This window comes from Dendropsophus ebraccatus, chromosome 10, assembly GCF_027789765.1.
Source record: "Dendropsophus ebraccatus isolate aDenEbr1 chromosome 10, aDenEbr1.pat, whole genome shotgun sequence".
In the NCBI taxonomy this organism is placed as follows: Eukaryota; Metazoa; Chordata; class Amphibia; order Anura; family Hylidae; genus Dendropsophus; species Dendropsophus ebraccatus.
Window position 1 is genome coordinate 7,395,561 of NC_091463.1, and position 16,288 is coordinate 7,411,848.

Consider the following 16,288-nt stretch of genomic DNA (forward strand, 5'->3'; position numbering starts at 1 on the left):
AGTTGATTTGAAAGAAAAACAATTTTGGTGAACAATCCATTTAACCCTCTGCTGAACTGGTAAAGTAGTTTATGGCCTTCAGTAGTTTTTCCCCTAAAAGTACAACTCCCATCACGGCCTGACACTGTGTTTCCCCAACCTGTGACTCTTCAGTTGCTGCAAAACTACAGCCCCCAGCATGCCCGGACAGCCGCTGGCTGGGTGTTGTAGGTTGGTAAGAGCTGCTGAGCCATAGGCTGGACAACTAGTGACCATACAGAATAGACACAAAGTGAAGATAAAGCATCAAAGCCGAAACGTATAACCTCATACCACCAGGATTACATACATTAGCTGCCATTCTATACAAAAGTATATTTCCTGTCCCTGGCGCTCAATCACTGTATCATGGAAAGTTCCAGATGTTTCTATCAAACTTTTTTCTTTCATTCTTCACCTTTTTATGTCATCTCCGCTGGCAGTCAGTGAATGGAAACCATTTACCTCTGCAGGATGGAGCCCAGTCCTACTCACACAGCTGTGTTCTGCTGCAATGTATCAGGGTATGGTCAAGAAGAACCAACCATCCATGTGGACATAGTGATCGGTAATGGCACACATGGCTGGGTATGTATGGTGTTCCTCTATTGATCTATATGCACTGGGACAAGTAATAGGTCATGCACTGAGACATATACGCTTGATGTGGTGTAATGTGAATGAACCCTAAAACTGCTGTTTACCTGCAAAACCGCACAGGGGGGGTTGGGGGGGGGGGGGTCATTGACACAGAGGTCTACGGATATGAGCAATGGTTGCCAGTTACTGACAGCAAGCAGAGATCCTGACAACGATAGATGACATAATAAAGAAAAAAAAAAAAAAAAGTTTCAAAACTTTTCATTACACAGTAAAACTTTGGCCGCAGACTGGTACAATCACTGGCGATCAGTGGTGTGATAGTCGCTGTGTAAATCCTAAATAGCCTGGTCAATTCTGTTATTGAGGATCCCCCCCCCCCCCCATTGTGGGAACAGGTGTCAGAGAACAAGGGGAAGGGGCCTGGTGTTTGGCCAAGTAAACAGAATCTCTCACCTCCAAGGGGGGCAGATCAGGGTCCAGCTGGGTGAAACTGCTGAGGACTACAGGACTGCTGTCCCCGGCCACCTCCAGCTTCACCCCATCCCAGAGACTTCTCATCTTCCTGGAGCCATCGAACATCTTTTCTGGGGTGCCGGGTTTGTCATGGTGAGGCTCCAGCAACATTAGGAAAATCATAGGGACTGCTTGTCAGTTCAGCATCTCTATGGGGCAGCAGGGCAGATGAGGACCATGGCAGGGCTCAGGTGGGGGGGTCAGTGGAGTTGTGGCCCCTATCCTGGCAGCTGCTATCCCTGGGATCTCCTGTAACCTGTGCACTGTATATCCCTGGGATCTCCTGTATCTGTATACTGTATATCCCCTGGGTAGGCTCTGTAATATCCTCTGTGCTGTTACAATGATTCCCTTGGTCTGGAGGGAGTAGAGATCTGGCTGCAGTACATCTCCTCCTCCATGTACGACCCTCCAGAGTCCATGGATCCTCTGCTCATGGGGGAGATGGGATCCTGACACAGGAGCAGATCTGCTAGGGATCTTCTATGGATTACTCTGGATACAGTGGGTCCTGGAGATTGTATGAAGAACAATGTATTCCCTATAGGTCTCCCCCTGATACAGTGTCTCTTCTTTATACAGTGTCTCCTCTGCTGGTCCTGATACAATGTATCCTCTGGGTTATATGGAGGTCTCTCCTGCTGTATATGGAGGTCTCTCCTGCTGTATATGGAGGTCTCTCCTGCTGTATATGGAGGTCTCTCCTGCTGTATATGGAGGTCTCTCCTGCTGTATATGGAGGTCTCTCCTGCTGTATATGGAGGTCTCTCCTGCTGTATATGGAGGTCTCTCCTGCTGTATATGGAGGTCTCTCCTGCTGTATATGGAGGTCTCTTCTGCTGTATATGGAGGTCTCTCCTGCTGTATATGGAGGTCTCTTCTGCTGTATATGGAGGTCTCTCCTGCTGTATATGGAGGTCTCTCCTGCTGTATATGGAGGTCTCTTCTGCTGTATATGGAGGTCTCTCCTGCTGTATATGGAGGTCTCTCCTGCTGTATATGGAGGTCTCTCCTGCTGTATATGGAGGTCTCTCCTGCTGTATATGGAGGTCTCTTCTGCTGTATATGGAGGTCTCTCCTGCTGTATATGGAGGTCTCTTCTGCTGTATATAGAGGTCTCTCCTGCTGTATATGGAGGTCTCTCCTGCTGTATATGGAGGTCTCTTCTGCTGTATATAGAGGTCTCTCCTGCTGTATATGGAGGTCTCTCCTGCTGTATATGGAGGTCTCTCCTGCTGTATATGGAGGTCTCTCCTGCTGTATATGGAGGTCTCTTCTGCTGTATATGGAGGTCTCTTTATACAAGGTCTCCTCTGCGGTGTCTGGGTATGTATGGGGGTCTCCTCTCGGGGTTGTTCTCCTGTTGTTTCCGTGCCCTGTGACCCCCCGCAGAGCCGCAGCAGCCTCCGTCCTCCAGAGCTGCACTCTCTTCTCTGCTTGGGCTGCGGGATTTCCAGGGCTTTGCCTTTTGCCATTCACACTGGCAGCTCAGACCCCGCCCACACAGTGACGTAGCCGGCGTGTCGTCCCCTCCCACTATGCAAAGCAGGAGCCCGGCACAGAGAGCGAGAGAAAACCGGCGCTGGATCCGCTGGCCCCGGACCCCCGCAGAGATGGTGGAGCAGAGCCGGGACCCCCGCAGAGATGGTGGAGCAGAGCCGGGACCCCCGCAGAGATGGAGCAGAGCCGGGACCCCCGCACCGTGCAGAGATGGAGCAGAGCCGGGACCCCCGCAGAGATGGAGCAGAGCCGGGACCCCCGCAGAGATGGAGCAGAGCCGGGACCCCCGCAGAGATGGAGCAGAGCCGGGACCCCCGCACCGATGGAGCAGAGCCGGGACCCCCGCACCGATGGAGCAGAGCCGGGACCCCCGCAGAGATGGAGCAGAGCCGGGACCCCCGCAGAGATGGAGCAGAGCCGGGACCCCCGCAGAGATGGTGGAGCAGAGCCGGGACCCCCGCAGAGATGGAGCAGAGCCGGGACCCCCGCAGAGATGGTGGAGCAGAGCCGGGACCCCCGCACCGTGCAGAGATGGAGCAGAGCCGGACATCACATTATCACTTTTTTAAAGGAATTCTTCAGGCTTTCTGTCAGATACAGCACCACCCCTGTCCTCAGTTTGGGTTTTGCAGCTCAGTTCCATTGAAGTGAATGGCGCTGACTTGTAACACCACACACAAGCTGGGGAAAGGGGTGGCGCTGTTCTTCCACATTTTTACACCTCCATCGGGTACAGTGGAGACGCACAGACATGTAGTGACTTTTTAAAACTTTTACCCAAGCCACGCCCCTTTGTCAGACAAGTACAACATTTTTGCACAAAAAAAAAAAAAAAAAATGTACTGACAGCACTGCACCTCCAGCCACAAGACTCTCTCTCTCTCTCCCCCCCCCCCCGCCATACACATACTTATCTGGCCCCGGGGTCCGTTCTCCCAGCTCCCCAGTGCACAAGTAATGTCAACTGTGTGCCGGGGAGCCGGAGATTAAATGAACGGGGACTAGGCCGAGTGAGTATGTAATGGGGCTGGAGGTCCAAAGACCCTGGCAGGGCAGGAAGCCAATGTCAGAGCCCCGCAGCATTTATCTGCGCCGGGTCAGGTGAGTATGTTCATCAGAGCACTGTACAGGATGCATGGGGCCCCGTACAGTTTTTTGCTATGTGGCCCTTATCACACAGGATCCTATAGGGAGCAAGTCTACTCACCATTCAGTTTCCTTACCCCGTGACTCCAGAATGGATTCAGACAGTGGAATAAGGGAGCATCCTGACTGTAAGGGTTATAGGGTTATAGCAGTTGTCCCGGCCCCTAAGGATCCAGCAGATAAGGTGGGTACATGGAGGGGAAGCAGCCTGTCCATCAGTCTTCCAGAAGATGGAAGTAAGGGGGTCACATCAACAGGGAAGAGATGTGACAGTCCACCAGGAGGGGCGCCATAGTGATTCTATATGGAAGTACTCACTTCTACCCCAGGCCCATCAGGCCAGATATTGCAAAACTACAAATCCCAGCATGCAATGAGAGAAGAGCCCAGAACTTGGTACTCTATTTCCCCTTATCTGTAGGAGACAAGGGCAACTTTACTGTAAAAGTAGATGGCGACGGGAGCCCTGAGGAGGTAAGATGGTGCAGTCCATGTTGCCATGAAGCAGCAGTATGGGACCCCTTCTATGCTATACATTACATACAGACTGGAGAGAATACACCACTTCCTGCAGGACATACAGCAGCTGATAAGTACTGGGAGACTGGATATTACTGGATATTTTTTAAGTAGCAGTAATTTACAAATCTAAGTCTTCTAGGATGGGCGGCATCTCATTATACAGTCCCCGATTTCTTGAAGTATGGTGTGTAGAGTCGGCAGACCTCCGCACATGTTACCTATTACAGGAAGGCTTCTGCTTGCAGCAGATGTTATAGGATCTGAGCGGCGGTGGGAAGACGGATTATGAAGCGTCAACAAAAACGCTTTACTACAAAAATATTTACGGCTCAGACTGCAGAGTCACGAGCCGCAGCCAATAAAAATACGCCGGGAGATTTTGGGTTTTAAGTCCATTTCCGTGCTATTTCCGAGAAGTGCTGAGCTGTGGCCGTGCGGTGTTCTGCGGAGGAATGTGCTGCTGGACAAAACAGGAAGTTCACGGGAACCCAGCCTGGATAACAGCGGGGCCAGTGGATGGCGGCATGGCGTTCTGCTACACAGATGTACACACCGAGCACTCAGGATTCTCCATTAAGAGATCAAAAGATGTTAAGGGGCTGTTCACCCCCCCAAAAAATATGCAATTTACTTCTATATAAAAAAAAATCTCCAGTCTCCCAGTACTTATCAGCTGCTGCATGTCCTGCAGGAAGTGGTGTATTCTATCCAGTCTGACACAGTGCTCTCTGCTGCCACCTCTGTCCATGTCAGGAACTGTCCAGAGCAGCAGCAAATGCCCATAGAAAACCTCTCCTGCTCTGGACAGTTCCTGACATGGACAAAGGTGGCAGCAGAGAGCACTGTATCAGACTGGAGAGAATACACCACTTCCTGCATGACATACAGCAGCTGATAAGTACTGGAAAACTGGAGATTGTTAAATAGAAGTAAATTACAAATCTATATAATTTATGACACCAGATGGTTTGGTGGAAAAAAAAAAACACATTACTTGAGCTCCCCTTCAATACATTGCAGTCCTAGATGACCATATAGTTCTTTACTCTGCACTAGCAGATATGCCCTATGGACAAAAAGGTGGCACTAACCCCCCCCCCACATCCATCGATTTGTATAAAGAAAGCTATATGGAGCAACTAAAAGGTGTCGGCCACTTTGGACAAGAATACCTATTTGTTTAAAGTAACTCCGTACCCACAATCTGACACCCCCCCCCCCCCCCCCAAATCCCTTGTACCTTCGGATAGCTGCTTTTAATCCAAGATCTGTCCTGGGGTCCGTTCCGCAGGGGATGCAGTTATAGTGATAAAAACAACTTTTAATCCGGCAGCTCTGTGTCTAACGGCTGGGGCTTACATTTGTATATGCATTAGGCTGGCACCACCTGTCTGTACTTACTCCCCACCCTTCTCATTATTAGGAATACTCCAGGCAGATTGCTTCCTATTCCCCACCTGTGGCAGCCCGGCACATGGGCTGGATCGTTAATACACCTGTGCAAAGCTCAAACAGCAGTAAATGTTCCTGGATGATTCCTAATGATGAAGAGGGTGGGGAGGAAGGACGGAGGGGTGGTGCCAGCCTAATGCATATACAAATGTAAGCCCCAGCCGTTAGACACAGAGCTGCCGGATTAGCAGTTTTTTTATGACAATAACTGCATCCCCTGCCGAACGGACCCCAGGACAGATCTTGGATTAAAAGCAGCTATCCGAAGGTGCAAGTGGTTTGGGGGGCACAGATTGTGGGTACGGAGTCGCTTTAAAGTCTCCCTCCACAATAGCCAGATCAGAAGCAGCTGCTATTATATTATTATATTATAATATAAGTGCTTAGGTTCTCTGCAGCGCCACCTCAGGGGAAATGTAGCATTACACAGTGTTTATTCACAGACCCTTCGGGGTAGACACTCTTTATAGCCGCTCTTTACTCTGGCCATGAATAGGGTGTGACACAATGAGTTTAGTAAACTGGACATCCCCTTTAATTTGCCCAAACGATTGTTTAACGATTTTAAAGCATCGATTTGGTTTTTAAAAAGATCAGCGTTTAGAGACAGAGACAAATTGTTTCAAAAAATCGTTATTGCGATCGTTTTTAAGATTGCTTAAACCCATCTCACACATAGGGTGAATCGGAGGAAGACTGTTTACACGAAGCGATCTGAGAATTTTTAGCGCACAACCAATGAAGATTTGAGAACATGTTGAAAGATCACAATGAACGATTTCGCGCTCGTCACTTGATCGTTTGCTGTGTTTCCACGAGCAGATTATCACGCAAATGTGATCGTTACAGCAAAAATCGAGCGATAATCGATCTGTGTAAACACACCATAAGTCTGTGTGATTTGTGAAGCTGCAGGCCTGTATATAGGTCCAGCCCACCGCACAGCCCCCTATAGCTCAGGCTAATGCTCTGAAGGGAATTACAATGTGGCCCCTGATGTCTACGCTGATCGGCCATTACCTAGAAAAACTGATCAGATGTGAAGACCTCAGGCGGCTGAGAAAAAGGCGCCCTCCGTACATGGCAGCCAGTAAGGGCTATATTACACCCAAAACTTTAGAGCCGACCATAACATCATCATTAATCATTTGCTAATCTTTCGATCCCACACAGTAATTATTATTACTATATATATATATATATATATATATATATATATATATATATATATATATATATATAAATTTTAATAATACTTAATGCTGAATTTCCTCTTTCTTATAGTAATATATCTCCCCCAGTGGTGCCCATGCTGACTGTCTCCAGCAGGACGGGGTATGGGAGACTAGCAGGGTGTTTGTCAAACTTGTTCATGGCGGAGATCCCTACACTGGCCTACATACTCCACAGCACATACAGAGACCAGACACCACAACAACAACATTTACATAGGAAAGCCGGGCTCCTCTTCTTCCCGCCGGACCAGTCTTCTGTCTTATAGGCATAGAAAGAAGATGGAAGTGGCCAAACCACAGAGATCATGTAAATGGGGGCAGGAGACTGATTTCAGGAGTTTTTTTTTCTTACTCCGTCTACTCTATGTTATAGATTATGATTTACAAGGAATAGAGAATACACAGCTACTTTCTTACAAAAACAGCACCACCCCTGTCCTCAGGTTATGTGTGGCATTACAATTCATCTCAATTCTCTTCAATAGAACTGAGCTGCAATGCCACACACAACCTGAGGACAAGCGTGGCGCTGTTTCTGGAAGGCAGTTGTGTTTTTCTAAGACTTGAAAACCAGGTTATGGCTCATGATCTGGTGGCTGCATCTCACACATCACATAGGTTAGTATATTGGAATGAGAAGGACCACAAAAACACACACACACAAGGCACTCTAACAGGATCCCCAGGATGAGGCCTCTCAGCCCCTCACAATGGGAGACCCCCTACAGGGGACGCCCCGGGGCTCACACAATCAGGACCTCATTGACTCATCAGTTCACAATGTCACTTCATTAGTGCGACAGAAACCGATCACATAGAGGAGATGACTATTGTCCAGGATAACGCCATCACTTACCGCCCAGTCAGCTGGAGGCTTTGGGGAGGTCACTAATGGTGGGGAAATGACCCCATTATACAGAAAGGGATTTCTCATTGTGTAAAACCTCACTATTTACCTGAAACACTGCATTATATATTGTCATCTGTCCCTCTCCAGCTGGTGCAGAACTACAACTCCCAGCATGCCCTGACAGCCACAGACTAGAGCTGGAGGGCCAAAGGTTGGAGATTGTGGTTCTATATAATAACCCGATCTATAGATTCCTGATCATTCCGTGACACCACCATTAGGCTGTGGCCCCGGCCCCTTGAGAGTTCAGCGCAGTCATGTGATCTCTCCTGGAAGCCGCCCAGGCTTTATATAACAATGGCCGTCTATTGAACACAAGAGGAATAAGCAAATCCATTACAGTCGCTGAGGTCTTGATATCGATGACAATTGAGGCCATTATGTCACTGACAGAGAGGTGGAGAGGCAATCTGACTTCTGATGGTGTTACCATATACAGGGCCCGAGACCCCGGGAAAATGGATGTGGGGGGCTGGCATCCCATAGATCAGAAAGAGGGAAGTGGAGAGTACTACTAAACACATTATACAGCAAAAACTGTGCCTGCATGGTACCATACAGAGCTCATATAATACTGCCATATAGTGCATATATAGTACCATACAGAGCTCATTTAACACTGCCATACAGTGCATACACATCATAATACTGAGCTCATATAATACTGCCATACAGTTCATACATATAATACAGAGCTCATATTATTCTGCCATACAGTGAATAAATATCATTCAGAGCTCACATAATACTGCCATATAGTGCATATATAGTACCATACAGAGCTCATATAACACTGCCATACAGTGCATACATATAATACTGAGCTCATATTATTCTGCCATACAGTGAATAAATATCATTCAGAGCTCACATAATACTGCCATATAGTGCATATATAGTACCATACAGAGCTCATATAACACTGCCATACAGTGCATACATATCAATACTGAGCTCATATAATACTGCCACACACTGCATACATATCATAAAACTGAGCTCATATAATACTGCCATACAGAGCATACATATCATATAGAGCTCATATAATACGGTCATACAGCGCATGCAAATCATAACAGAGATCATATAGTACTGCCATACAGTTAATACATATAATACAGAGCTCATATTATTCTGCCATACAGTGCATACACATCATAATACAGAGCTCATATAGTACTGCTATACAGTGCATGCAAATCAGAATACAAAGCTCATATTATTCTGCCATACAGTGCATGCAAATCATAATACAGAGCTCATATAGTACTGCCATACAGTGCATGCAAATCATAATACAGAACTCATAGTACTGTCATACAGTTAATACATATAATACAGAGCTCATATTATTCTGCCATACAGTGCATGCAAATCATAATACAAAGCTCATATTATTCTGCCATACAGTGCATGCAAATCATAATACAGAGCTCATATAGTACTGCCATACAGTGCAGGCAAATCATAATACAGAGCTCATATTATTCTGCCATACAGTGCATGCAAATCATAATACAGAGCTCATATAGTACTGCCATACAGTGCATGCAAATCATAATACAGAGCTCATATTATTCTGCCATACAGTGCATGCAAATCATAATACAGAGCTCATATAGTACTGTCAAACAGTTAATACATATAATACAGAGCTCATATTATTCTGCCATACAGTGCACACATAATACAGAGTTAATACTGCCATACAGTGCATACACATCATAATACAGAGCTCACATAATACTGCCATACAGTTCATACATATAATACAGAGCTCATATTATTCTGCCATACAGTGAATAAATATCATTCAGAGTTCACATAATACTGCCATATAGTATTATACAGAGCTTATGATGTGTATGCACTGTATGGCACTATTATATAATACTGCCATACAGTGCACACATAATATCATACAGAGCTCATATAATACTGCCATACAGTACATAAACATAATACAGAGCTCACATAATACTTCCATACAGTGTATACATGAATAAATATGCCATACAGAGCCCAAATAATACCGCAGCTACAGTCATGGGGATTGGTCAAAAAGATGCCACCAGGGATTGATGACAACCCCCCCAGAGTTATACACCAGCCCCCCAGCCTATAAATCAGGAACCTGCCAGCTTTCCTAGAAGTAGATATATATGTCACACAGAGAGTAACGTCTCCAGGACCCCTAGCAATCATGGGAATGGGGGTCCCTTGCCCTCCTGTGTGATTGGGGTGGTGGTCGTCATGTGTTGTATGGGATTGGTGATGCCATTGTGGCCTCATGTCACACAGCTCTCCTCCTGTAAGGGCCATCAGAATGTCCCGGTACATGCAGCGTGGATTGGCACGTGTTCACACGGCTCATGTAAACATCAATGTGAATCACCACGACATGTAGTGTTAATGAGAGCGGCCGGGGGTAAAGTCACCGTCTCTCCACAGAAGCCAGGCCGACACCTGAGAGCTCGTACAGATCCTGCCAGGTGACTCATTGCATCAGAACGCAGAGAATTCACATGGATCTCCATCATCCCAATCACAATGGCTCAGTCCATGCTCCGCCACATGGTGCAACCCACAACCAACCAATCCCCTGCCTGGATGCTGATGGCCCCAGTCATGGCCTGAAGATCTGGTTGGATACTTGCATTCATGTATGATGAGCTCCTGCAGGTGTCGTGTTTCCTAGAAGGCTACAAGTCATTGTAATACAAAGAATCAGCCGCTCGTATATGGCAATAGATATAATCGGTGTATACTGTGACAGAAGGAATCCACCAGCACGGAGCTTATAGAATATGCCTGTAACCTCCAACATTGTGGTCAACTCCGCCCACCCTGAGCTGGGTCCTCCCCTTTCCCCGCCCTAGAGGAGCTGCAGGGTGGTCTGTATGCAGTAGCTGATAATAGGCCCTTTAAAAAACAAGAAAAAAATGGTACTAGATACAGCGCTGTCCCAAAAAGAATTCAAAATGTGCACCATGAGAAGCTTTACATATATAATTTATTATCACAGCACAGAGTTTATGCTTTTCAGGAGGTCAATAATTCTCCCTTCAATTGATATTGCACCGTTCTGATGAAGGGAGAATTATTGACCTCCTGAAACGCGTAAACTGATAATAAATTATATATGTAAAGTTTCTCATGGTGCACATTTAGATTCTTCTTGGGAGAGCGCTGTATCTAGTACAATTTTTTCTTATAGTTAGTGGGGTGGGGGGGCCCAGGTTTGGTGAACAGCCCGGGGCCTATGGTAAAGTTAATCTGCCCCTGTCTATATAGTGTATATAGGTATATGGGTATAGTGCCCCCCCCCCCAATATGGTCACTTGCCCTGTATGGGCTTTAAGGGGTTGTAATTTACTTCTAATAAAAAAAAATCTCCAGTCTTCTAATACTTATCAGCTGCTGTATGTCCTGCAGTATGTGCTGTATTCGCTCCAGTCTGACACAGTGCTCTCTGCTGCCACCTCTGTCCATGTCAGGAACTGTCCAGAGCAGGAGAGGTTTTCTCTGGGGATTTGCTGCTGCTCTGGACAGTTCCTGCCATGGACAGTGGTGGCAGCAGAGAGCACTGTGTCAGACTGGAGCGAATACACCACTTCCTGCAGGACATACAGCAGCTGATAAATACTAGAATACTAGAGAGTTTTTTTTTTAAAGGCGCCTATTGGAGATTAATCATTACTAGGTGAGCACCAGGTCAGATTTTTGTAATTTTTGCAAAAAAACAAAACAAAAAAAAAACAAAAAAAAACACCACCACCACCAACGACGACTGGCTGACGAGTTTGTGGGGGTCTTTGCTGACAGCCCATCTCTCAGTGTATATAGTGCCGACAGACCATCTCTCAGTGTATATAGTGTATCAATCAGTGCCCCTTCTACACTCTTGCGTATACCATACAGACGAGGCAGCAAGTTCCTATATGACTATTAATATATACACATCTGGTCCGGCCCGTATCCACAACACCATAAGATGGCATGTACCATTGGAGATGTGTTTAATATGACATTTGTGGTTGTAAGCTGCTGTAGAACTACAACTCCCATCATGCCCTGCCAGCCATGGTTTGCAGACAGCAGGGTGACATGACTCAGCATCTGTATGATCAGCGGCTGTCCATTATCTTCCAGGGGTGCCATATCTCGCCTCTTTCCTGGCAGGAGAAGCCCTCAGGCCGGGAATCTGATGCCAGAAATCTCTTCATATCAGAAAGTGTCTGAGTAATGAAAAGCTGCGCCGCTTCCAGGAACCGCCACGTATGTAATCCTCCCTGACAGGTGCCAATGAGTCATCTGCCCATCACAAAGGGTGACCGCCACGGGGGCAGAGACTGGAGGTATACTGGGGCCCCTCATGTCTGGGGGCCCGCAGCCTTCACTACAATGTGTGACAGCAGTGGGCAATGATATGGGGGGCTCCTACAAATAATGGGGGGCCCTGATGGTCACCAGATCTCCTATTCTTCCCCACTGAACTGCTGCAGATTTTGGGGAACGTGTGTTCCATTAAAAACCCCTCCCCATTTCATGGAGAACAAGAAGAACGCAAATAAGGAATATAGCCATAGCCTAGCTATAGAGTCCCAAACAGAGGGCGCTGATGGTACTTAGGATACTAATAGGCGGTGCAGAGAGGTGCCTCTCTCACCTAGGACCTGGTGCCTGCGGGGGCCCAAATGTCCCCCTGTCCCATAAGACACCAGTACTGTTAAATGGCGTACGGTGGGCTGGCAAGCTGGTGGGCAGGGGCCCCGGGAGATACTGGTCAGGGGCCACAGGCTTTATGTCACACAGTCTATATACTAGATGCTTGTCTAGCCACAACTATTGCTCCCTATGAACTCTGCAGAACTGAACATATTTCCTATAGATCTCTGCCCCCCCCCCTCCAGAAGCCATTGTTTTTGGTCCAGAAATCCCGTTTCCCCTGTTCCAGATCCCTCTGCATTTCTCTCCAGCCTCATCTGTCCCCATACAGACCCCCTGACACTCCACTTCCATACACCCCCTTTCTTCGACCTGAAGACCCCTCCTCTTCCATACAGACCCCCTGTCCCCCCTGCCATACACCAATCTGCCCCCCCCTTTCCATACATCCCCGTTCCTCCTCTTTCATACACCCCTCTGTTCCCCCTGCAGACCCCTCTGTCCCTCCCCTTCCATACACCCCTGTCCTCTTCCATACAAACCTGTTTCCCCACGCAGACCCCTTTCCCCCCCATCCATACACCCCTGTTCCCCCTGCAGACCCCTCTGTCCGCCCCCCCCCCTCCATACTCCCCTCTTCCCCCTGCAGACCCCTCTGTCCGCCCCCCCTCCATACACCCCTGTTCCCCCTGCAGACCCCTCTGTCCGCCCCCCCCCTCCATACTCCCCTCTTCCCCCTGCAGACCCCTCTGTCCGCCCCCCCCCCCTCCATACTCCCCTCTTCCCCCTGCAGACCCCTCTGTCCGCCCCCCCCCCCTCCATACTCCCCTCTTCCCCCTGCAGACCCCTCTGTCCGCCCCCCCCTCCATACACCCCTCTTCCCCCTGCAGACCCCTCTGTCCGTCCCCCCTCCATACACCCCTCTTCCCCCTGCAGACCCCTCTGTCCGTCCCCCCTCCATACACCCCTCTTCCCCCTGCAGACCCCTCTGTCCGTCCCCCCTCCATACACCCCTCTTCCACCTGCAGACCCCTCTGTCCGCCCCCCCTCCATACACCCGTTCCACCTGCAGACCCCTCTGTCCGCCCCCCCTCCATACACCCCTCTTCCCCCTGCAGACCCCTCTGTCCGTCCCCCCTCCATACACCCCTCTTCCCCCTGCAGACCCCTCTGTCCGTCCCCCCTCCATACACCCCTCTTCCCCCTGCAGACCCCTCTGTCCGCCCCCCCTCCATACACCCGTTCCACCTGCAGACCCCTCTGTCCGCCCCCCCTCCATACACCCGTTCCACCTGCAGACCCCTCTGTCCGCCCCCCCTCCATACACCCCTCTGCCCCCCCCCCCACTGTTCCCCCTGCAGACCCCTCTGTCCGCCCCCCCTCCATACACCCCTCTGTTCCCCCATCTGCCCCCCCCCATCCTCTTTTATACACCCCTCTGTTCCCCCTCCAGGACCCCAGCCAATCCTCTGTCATGGCCGCCGTCACTTCTCTATCCCCTTTAACACGATCTTTGCTATTTTTGCAGCACAAAGAGGAACTTGATCGGCAGAATTCTTCTCTTATGTAATTGTGGATTTTTACAAGAGTCTATTCCGGGAATTTAAGTGTTTGACAAGGGACCATAACTATAAAGAAGAGTGCGTACAGTCCGTACTTACCTGACCCGTGAAGAGGGAAAGTGTTCAGACTATATCAGGCGGACCCCTCACCTACATTCCTACTGGTATAAAGGAGCACTTTACCCCCAAAACAAATAGCCCCCCCCATAAACATGGCTCCACATCTGGCCGGAGAAGAATTCCGCTAATTCGTTCTCCTTCTGGGAACAACGTGACAGCTGGGAGTAGTAGTTGTGTAACCGCTGGAAAGCCATGGCTGCAATACAGCATTGCACAATGTTCCTTTCTAATGGATTCCATATGAAATAGACAAACTCTGGCTAGCTCAGTATGAGCCATACGGGGGTACAAGTGGCCCCATATTACAGATTCATGCAGTACAGGCCCATGTGTATGACTATGGAACCTCAGGGGGTCCAGGACACGATTGGGAGGAGGTCGAATCTCTGGGTTATTGTGTAGTTATTGTGTAGAGAGGGGCGGGGCCATGACGCCATTCATTCCTATAGGAGGAGTCATTAGAACAGATGATGCATTGGTGGGATTCCTGCACATTCCCGGCAGGTCAGTCATACAGGCAAGTACATAAAGGACAGCAGCCTCCAGGTGGAGGGAACACCTTGGTTTCGGCACTATGGAAGTTATTCCGACATCTATGATGACAGACAAAACATTTACCTCCATCTCTTCTATACTGAAATTACACAAGAACAAGAGCCGACGTGACTCATCCCCGCCACACACCACGGATAAAATTAGAGCCCATCAGGGCTGCCCTGGGTTTGTTATGTACCATCAGCCGCATATTGTGGTTTATTTCTGCCTAAAATAGGGAAACATCTGCAATATGATGTAAGAAAACATGTATGTTCTGTACAATGGCTATATATATATATTATACACAGCTTGAGAAAGACTCATGCTTGAGTCGAAACGTCGCATTACGTGTATGGGTGAATAAACTATTTCACATTTATTCACTATTGGAGTGCCGTCTTCCCATCGTTTGTTACTTATGAAGTGGAGTCGGGGGTCGACTGCTTGAGTGACGTGCACCCATTGGCTTGAAGCCGTTTTTTTGACTGAAAGTCTGCACAGTGCCGTTCTACTGCCGTTTTTTACTATATTATACACAGTATATACCCAGGTTATATGCTCCTCAATAGATATAGTCTAGTAGAGTGACACCTACAGGTAGCATAATGTTACTGCAGTGTTCCTTTAAGTGTTGCAGAGTGATGTATGGACTGGTTAATCACTATGGTCCTGAGTCCTGAGTGTGTATATAGATATATATTATACACACACACATTATAGCGGGGAAACGGGGGGATGGAGACCTCTGAGGGGTTTCTGGTAAGTGACTGGTACGCAGTGACCCTGAATAGATCAGAAGCTTCTGAGTAAATAAAACAATCTCGCCTATGTCTGGTGTGAGGGAATTCCCAGCAGCCCCCAGGAAGGAGACGCTTGGTAACACATCACCCACATGCCTGGGTTCTTAGCAGGGGCATCTTATAACTAGATGTGAGGGAGACCCCCAGCATATACTCAACACTGAAGAAGGAGGGGCAAGGACCAGTAGGCTCCATCCCAAAGCTTATAGTGGCAGGCCTGCACCATGACAGCTGTCTCTCAGAGAAGTGTTGCTGTGTCAGGTTGGACTGTGTCAGGAAATCTCATCCTGAAATTCCTTGCGATGAGGATATGTGAGCATACAGAATGCACAATGACCACAATACAGAGAGCAGGGGGTGGACTACGAAATATAACATTAGGGCCGTGTTCACACATTTGCTGTTTTGTTACGTTTTCTTGTTTACATAGAGACTAATGGTTGATGTGGGCTATGTGATTGTGTATATATATTGACTGCATAGGCTTCATCACCTGACCGGCATTACCACAGGTGTTTTCCTTGTCAAACAATGAATTGGAAACCTTTTGCAAAAATATAATCCCCATCATGTGTTGAAAGCCTCTGGCTGGGAATTGTAGTTTTGCCGCAGTTAAGAGATCGCAGGTTCCCCTTCCCTCGTTCATGACGAGAAAAACACCTCTGATAAAGCCTGGTAATGTCGATCACGTGATGAAGC

The 16,288-nt window shown here is 48.1% G+C and overlaps 1 protein-coding gene across 11 annotated transcripts in view; it reads right to left on the minus strand.

Annotated features, from left to right (window-relative positions):
- Positions 1 to 16,288, minus strand: part of RALGDS (ral guanine nucleotide dissociation stimulator) — a 111,973-nt gene that overhangs the window by 30,700 nt on the left and 64,985 nt on the right. For 2 of the 11 annotated variants that reach the window (XM_069986024.1, XM_069986023.1), the window contains exon 1: positions 1,075 to 2,567. The exons of the other annotated variants lie outside the window; for them this stretch is intronic. In XM_069986024.1, the coding sequence (XP_069842125.1) occupies positions 1,075 to 1,257 (183 nt within the window). In that variant the 5' untranslated portion in view covers positions 1,258 to 2,567. Of the gene's footprint in view, positions 1 to 1,074; positions 2,568 to 16,288 lie in introns of those variants that run through there. 11 annotated transcript variants of the gene reach the window in all.